We start from the raw sequence: 8,037 nt of genomic DNA on the forward strand, positions 1-8,037 counted from the left end.
TCTCCGCGGCTCAATGGCGTCTCCCGCGCTCTCCCTTCTTCTCCCCGCGGACACTGTTCAGCCCTTGAGCCCTGGCTGCGCTCTGCGCGTTTTTTTTTTCTGTGCGCCTTTCCCGTTTCCAGCGCTCAGTCCTGAACCCGGCTGCTGCTTTACCCTCTCTCTCTCCGTTTTGTTTTTCCTCGACGCCGCTCGGTTTTCAACCCTCGGCTGCGCCCTGTGCGCTTCACCCTCTATCTTATCCCGTCGACGCTGCTCGGCTTTTTCTCTGCCGTCGGTCGGCTCCAGCCGCCGCTGTCCGGGAAAGGTCTGCGCTGTACCTGGTACCTGTCGTCAGTCTGTTGCTGATCGTCGTAGCTGGGGAACCAAGCCCGGCTCTCCACAGCCTCCCCTGCGATGTTCACTCTCTGCCGGACGACTGGGCGGTTGCTCGTGGTCGACGCCCGTGTTTCTGGCCTCGACTTTCTTCCACCGCCCTCCCAGAGCGAATCCTCGAAGGGAAATGCAGAGTTGCAGCTGGATTCGAATCGACACTCGTCGCCACTGTTAGATCTGTGATTCTGAGAGTATGATGTTTTTCAATAACCACACGGATGCTGTAACTTAACAATCAACAGGGTAGTCTCAAGACTGGGGGTACAGAGGCATGCTCAAGGCTTATATACAGGTGTGGTCACTGCCGGTACTACAGTATACAGGAGCTGTAAAAGTAGTTCTCTCTTAAAGGTACATACACTACAATAACCTGCTTGCAACGCTGTGAATATTCATGTTCATGCTGATATTCTAAAACATGAATGAAGAACTGGATGCCTGCCGTTGTTTGCCGGTAAGTTATTTTAAAAACAAAAACAGCTGATGTGTAAGCTCTTTTATGCCCCTCAACTATGAAGCACCTTGACTTGTTTTGCTATGTTGAAGGCATTATATAAATGTAAGTTGCCATTCCTTCCCTTCCCTCCTCAAAGCAATAACTCATGCTGTAGCACAGTTTCACAACCAGCTGCCCAGTACCTCACCCAAGGGACCATTCTACACATATCAGCCGAGATGGCAAGTGCCAACATATATCAACATTACAGGTGAGCACAATCCTACTCTCATCTGGGGTCCACATATAAGCAAAAGATAGTGATTGGGAGTGGAAGTTTAGGCTGATCTTTCTGCTCCCTATTCTACAAGCACGGAAGATAATTATAGTACTCCAAATGAAATCAGCTAACTCAGAAAAACGATGGGACCCTTCTGGTCAGTATCACATCTGGCAGTGCATTACCCACTCAGCCACCAGAGGACCAGAGCATACTTTGATACAGACAGCAAACAAACAATAAGAAATAACAAAAAATATTTTTTGAACTGCATTGGCATAACAGGCTTAAATCAAAGGTTACAAAGTTTAAGGGCTTTAGATATCTTTACAAACAATAACAATAGAGTACTTGTGCATACAAAAGCCTTTTAGCGCACTCTGGGTTGTTATTCTATTTATAATATTCTATATTCTACTGATATGTATTTCTTTTGTTTCCAAAATGGCACTACAAAAGCCTAAAGTAATGGGATTTTCCTTCCTCCTTTCACTACCTTTCCCCTGGAGGGAGAGTTGGATCTTAAAGGCTTTTGTTTGTGTTACTTCAAGGAAAAGATGTCCTTAAGCATTTGCAACTGTATCCCTCATCCCACCATGTAATTACAAACCTCTTCAAATGAATAGTTATAAAGGGTGTGGATACTTAAGGACTTGTTTTTTTGTGGAATAAATTCCAATTACTAACATCTTCCAATGAATAATTCTGTTTTTTGAATAAAAACATAGGAAGTTGTAACTGTACGACTACATGAAATTGTTACTATACATTCATCTAAACTTTTATACTGTTGCTTCCCAAGTACAATTTCTCCAAGTCCTCCTAAAGACTCAGTAATGACCAGTGCCAATTTAGTGAGTCCCTTTCACCATTACAATTATATCTTGTTAGTATGCCACCTAGTATATTTTTAAAAGCCCTGTAACACAATGTGCAAAAAACTGAAGAAAGGGATAAGCAGTAATTTGGCACTAAAAGTGTAACAAATTTAAATAATTCAGTGAAAGACATGAAATATACAAAACAGAGCTGTCTAATGGTCCTAGTTTCGGTTCTTAGCTTTTAGAGTCTGCTATATGAGTTCTATCAAAAAGATGGTGGTCTTTAGCCAACTGACCTTAAAAGGAGAAATGGTTTGTGCAGTAGTATAATTCCAGTTCTCAGTAAACACAAGCTTATATTTGTAACTGTCCAATTTGGTGTAAGATTATTTTATTTGGCTATATTTTCTCCTTTAGATTCCACAGAACAGGAAGGTCTATGCCACACTGGTATCCATGATTCCCATCAGCGAATATATTCTGTCACTGACAACAGTAACAGAGAAGCCCAAAGTCTAAAGCATGCCATGGTCCCAGATAAAGGACTAGGTGGAGGCATAAAGACAATGGCAAACAAACAACAAAGCTACTCTATTTTCTTTGATAAATCGTTCATGGGGGAAGATTTCTTATGTGTAGCAAAATTGCTAATATGTTTCTAAAGAATGGGTTCTCAATTTACGAAGGAATCTTCACCCCATATTAGTGCAAAAAGCCATTCAATGCGAACACAATGGTTAGAAGATCATTCCGTGCAACTGCATAGCACTATGATGGATTCCCCAAGTGTAATTTCGGATGTTGAGTTTTGCATTAAATGACTAATTTGATCCATTTCCTCACAAAATGGGATTTCTCTCAAAGAAGCAAATAGACCAATTTACAAATGAAGTCTGTTTCATAAAATTCCACTTCATAAATAAAAAACGAATCAGAGGTAATTACAGCACTTCACACAATGTGAATTTCATTTAAGCTTTAACATGCTATAGGTCTAATACATAAGGAAGTGAGCACTGTCTAAATAAGGTAAAGTTAGATGGTCAGAGGCATTTAGTAGTGCTTATACTGTAGCACGATTTCTGAAAGCAACTACAGATGTTTTCCATCAGTTACATTAATTTTCTTTGTAATGATGTAGTTTCACTTTTTTATCATCTCTTTACAACTTATTAATTTTGAGAGAACTTTATTGACATGATATTAGTAATCCTGTTGAACATTAAGGATATGATATCCAGAGTGACAATCAAGTCACAATGGAAAATAATTAAGTGTAAGAGAGTTAAAACTTCAAGTCCTCACAAATAAACAGGACACTGTTAAACCAAATAATAAAAGTACTGCACTTACCAAAAATTCTGCTTGAGATTCGATCCATTTGGGAGATTTTTGCATCAATTAAGAGTGATTAAGAGTGTTGGCTTTATAAATAGCAACGTTCTCCAGGCTGCACTGCTGGTTCCTGACTCTTACATTAGACAGGAACTAGCCTTGCAAAGCAGAAGTCAGGATTATTTGTAAACAAAGTGTGCACTTTAAGCTAAAATAAAATAGAAAGTGTCTTGACAGCATTGAGTTTTAAGTCTGTTTTGGATTATTTTTTGATACTGTGAATTTTAATACAGGTAGACTATCCTTTATCCGAAAACCTCGGGACCAGCCGTGTTTCGGTTTTCGGAAAATTTCGGATTTCGGAAGGTATTTTATAAGACTGGGAAATTTGTCGGGGGTGGGTCGGCAGGGGTCGGGGTCGGCGGGGGGGTCCGCGGGTGGTCGTCGGCGGGGGTCGGGCACACGACTTACGCTGACCCGCTGCTCAGCGTAAGTCGTGCGCCACTCTGGTCATGTCGTGCGCACGGCTTACGTTGAACGAAAAAACCTTCGGTTTTTAGAGGGTTTCGGTTTTCGGAAGTTCAGATAAAAGGTAGTCTACCTGTAGTACACTATCTAATTGTTGTATCCTGTAGCTTTAATGCAGTTAAGGGTTACCTTGGGTCATTATTTACCCAACCTAACCTGGAATTCAGATTATATTCCTGCTCATTTTAATTTGATGTTCAGTTACTCTACTCAGTCCATTAAACACACCAAGCATCAATAAAGGAATATTACCTTAAAATATGAAGGAAGTTCTCGTGAACACTATCTTAAAAAATCAAAAATACACCTAGACCACTTCATTAAGATAACAGTTATACTGTAACAACATTATGTTAGGATTCAAAAAATATAAGTTAAACCATAAATAGTTATGTGTGTTTGAATACAAATCCCATTAGAGGGGAAACATGAAAAGTATCAAGGACTGATCAATATGCATTACACATCCTATTACTTCTCTTGCTGGTTTCCTAAATGGTCAGTGTTCAAAAAATAATGGATTCATGATATTTAGCTCTTGGAGTCTTTTCTCATAAAAATACAAATGTCTTTTTAAAAAATTGGAATTACAGTATTAGGTAACTAAACATTAGAACCAGCATGATTTAACTGACATCAGGAAGTGAGTAGTGCAAAAGTTTCACTCCAACTTTTAGCCTACTTTCCTGAATTTATTAATAGTTGGGTGTAATAATTAGGTTGTGCCTGCTATCTGGCTTTGTGCCAATTCATTATTTGATTGCATTATGTATAGCCACGCTAAACCAGCATGTTAATATATCTCAGTCTTTGTTGGTAATCTATATAATCTTTGATGCATCAGGAGAAATGGGTTTAATACAAGGCCACTTCCTCTCGATTTTCTATTTTTGTGATTTTGTTGTTAATTATTTTAAAACTTGCATTATGTCAAAAGATGGAATTTAATTTCATCTTACTGAAACAAACTGTGGTGTAGCGCCATGGTTAAACCACTAAAATATTTGGTTTAATGCAGAGGGGAAACAATTTTCAGAGAAAATGTTCTTTTTTTCATTTTTTGCACTAGCCTGGGTTATGAAGTGCAGTCCTAATTTCAACAGCGTGGTGTGTTTAATGGAGTGAAGAGTAACAGCATGCTCTCTTTAACAAACCACAGTGCTAGCTACTGACACCTGTACTGCCTGCGATATTTTTCACAATTATTACAGCTATCAACTGGACAAAGTATTTGTTGTGCCAATGGAAACATGAATCGGATAGAAACCTATAGCTTCGAATCAATTGCATCTCACTGCATATTACGAAGCTGCAGCTCAATCACTGAGAAACATATCCACTAAGAAATATTACATTACAGGTGTACATAAGACAGGTCCAATTGATCAAGAGCTGAATTAAGACCAGCAATAAATGTAAAATCTCACCTTGCTGTTCAACATTCTGTTATTTCAACACTGAACTGTTTTTGCAGTCATGAGGATTGCAGACAACACACAGAATGTGACACTCAATCAAACCTAGAAACTTGTAAATTAATTAACCTGAAGGGGTATATGTGTCATTGGTTTAACCCTATACTATATCTCATGTTACAACAAACATGGAATATGGAAATCAAAGATAAATATATGCCTTCTCATTCATTGCTGTTCAACTGCAAAGTCAATACTGGGGTGATTGGAATGCATTCACAGTCAACCAAATCTACAGTGCATGAGAATCTGTTTTAGTCACTTGGGAAGGTGTAATAGTACTAATCAGATACTCTTCGCCAGAAGAATTTATAATCATTAGATTAAAGACCTGTGTAGGAGGAACGGGACACCATGAATTAAGAAGCCAGGCTAAGGAGAAGGAAGCTCAGACTGATTTCCTATTGCACTATACAGGTATGATGAAGACAGCCATGGCTTGGATCCCAAAAAGGCTCATTCTGCCCAGCGCACAAGTTTTGTAGAGGAAGCAGTTTCATCACAGTTGCAATCAGTCAGCTCAAAATGGCTGTTCTATATGTGTTGTCAGTCTATATGGTGAGACAGGTCTAGATGTGACTTCACAGGCTAGGCAAATGAAGTCTGAAGACAAGAAATATAAGACGGGTAGAGAATTCACACACAAATACATTATGCCTCCCAACTTTCCTTTGTCACTTCTTCTTCTGAATAAAACTAGTGGTTCTAAAGAAGTCAAAAGTGCTACCAGATGGTGAAAATGATTACTTTAAAAAAAAACCCGGTAGCAAGTCCTTCCCCGCGACCAATTCCTCATTCTTTGAACTGAGAAAGTTGAGACTAACACCAATGAAAAATCATTTTGAAAACAGCCAGCAGAAGACAGCAAACTGGCAGTGTGGGGTGGGGTGGGGGAAGAAGAGTATAATTTAAAGTAAAAGCAGTTGAGATCCGTTGAATATTGAGAGAAACTTGGAAGTCAGCTACTTTCTATCCTGTTTGTAGTTCCGCATTTTTTGGCGCAAAAAGGCTCAGCCAGCAGCCGCCTTGCTGAGCGGTGCTTTACCTCAGCTTTCGGCGCGCGCCGCCCGGGAGAGCGGTTTCCCGGCAACTCACCGACAAATGGTCGGCCGGAGGAGCGGCGCGTGCCAACCGGCCCGCCCGCCCGCTAACAGCAAGAGCCATCGTCAAACCGAAAAGAGAGATTGAGAGAGAATTTTTTTTTTATATAGATAACCTCACACAGCCAGCCTCCAATGTGTTTTTGGGAGATCGGAGAGTGAATGTGACCGTGGACCTACCTGAAGGTGGCCGCTTGCGGCTGAGCCGGCTGACAGCTTTGGACATGAACATGATCCCGGCTAGAAGGAGGGCAGAGCTGTGACTCTCCTTCAAACTCTTATTTTCTCTCTCAGGTCTTTCTCTCTCTCTTTCTCAATCTGCCGACTGAGTCACTGACGCAAAAAAAGTGTGCATCTTCCTCCTCCCCTCTGCTTAACAAGTGGCATGGGCTTCCTGCGGGTTACACTTCACTCAAAACGCATCACAAGTTCAGCCCTCGCAATTCATCGACACCCTGACAGCCACTAAAAGTACAGGAAGAGAGAAAAATGCAAGAAAGAGAGAGGCAGATCAAAGAAAGGAAATGCGAAGCTGTGTCCTCAGTTTAGGTAGATGAAAGCGTGCCCATTTCTTTTCGTCTTATTGATTCCTCAGTGCAGTCATCAACTGCAGGATTCTTCCGAACTGTTCAGGAATGACCTGGGCTCTGGGAAGGTGTGCCTTTCTAAAGAAGGCATGCTTGAAATAAAATCTAACAGTTGGCTGGGTTATCATCAAATCCAATGCTTTGCAGAGAATTCAATCTTTGTTGAGGAAATTAATCAATGGGAGTTGGCAACATTTAATTACAATATATATTTTCTGTCTGATCCTATAATGCATAGAATTACATAGAATATACAGCACAGAAACAGGCCATTCAGCCCAACCAGTCTATGTCGCGTTTATGCACTGCTCGAGCCTCCTTCCACCCTTCCTCATCTAACTGCAGCGGTTCAAGAAGGCGGCTCACCGCCACCTTCTCAGGGGCAATTAGGGATGGGCAATAAATGCTGGCCATGCCAGTGATGCCCACATCCCACAAACAAATATTTAAAAAACTGTGCAGTTTTGGTCTCCTTATCTGAGGAAAGTTATATTTGCTGTGGTTCACTAGATTGGTTCCTGGGATGAGAGGGTTATCCTATGAGGAGAGATTGAGTAGATTGGGCTTAAACTCTCTGCAGTTTAGAAGAATGAGAGGTGAAACATATAAGATTCTGAGGGGGATTGACAGGGTAGATGCTGAGAGGTTGTTTCCCCTGGCTGGAGAGTCTAGAACTAGGGAGCATATTCTCAGGATAAGGGATCGGCCATTTAAGACTGAGATGAGGAGGAATTTCTTCACTCAGAGGGTTGTGAATATTGGTAATTTTCTACCACAAAGGGCTGTGGGTGTTGAATCATTGAGTATATTCAAAGCTGAGATTGATTTTTGGACTCTAGGGGAATCAAGGGCTATGGAGATCGGACGGGAAAGTGGAGTTGAGGTTGAAGATCAGCCATGATCTTATTAAATGATGGAGCAAGCTTGAGGGGCTGTATGGCCTACTCCTGCTCCTAATTCTTATGTTCTTAATTCTATCAGCATAATGCGCCACTCCCTTCTCCCTCATGTGCTTATCTAGCTTCCCCTTAAATGCATCTATACTATTCGCCTCAACTACTCCCTGTGGTAGTGAGTTCCACATTCTCACCACTCTCTGGGTA

At 40.9% G+C, this 8,037-nt stretch overlaps 1 protein-coding gene across 2 annotated transcripts in view; it reads right to left on the bottom strand.

Moving 5' to 3' along the window:
• The window catches only part of LOC147113445 (regulator of G protein signaling 10-like), a 92,210-nt gene extending 85,470 nt beyond the window's left edge, over positions 1-6,740 (bottom strand). Inside the window, exon 1 of one of the 2 annotated variants that reach the window (XM_085994527.1) lies at positions 6,528-6,740. In XM_085994527.1, coding sequence (XP_085850653.1) covers positions 6,528-6,579 — 52 coding nt within the window. In that variant the 5' untranslated portion in view covers positions 6,580-6,740. Of the gene's footprint in view, positions 1-3,262; positions 3,407-6,527 lie in introns of those variants that run through there. The other variant, XM_085994528.1, reaches the window with a different exon arrangement.
• Positions 6,741-8,037: the final 1,297 nt, after the last annotated feature.

The sequence above is a fragment of the Somniosus microcephalus genome, chromosome 8 (assembly GCF_052327205.1).
Source record: "Somniosus microcephalus isolate GS21.2 chromosome 8, FLI_Smic_1.0, whole genome shotgun sequence".
Taxonomy (NCBI): domain Eukaryota; kingdom Metazoa; phylum Chordata; class Chondrichthyes; order Squaliformes; family Somniosidae; genus Somniosus; species Somniosus microcephalus.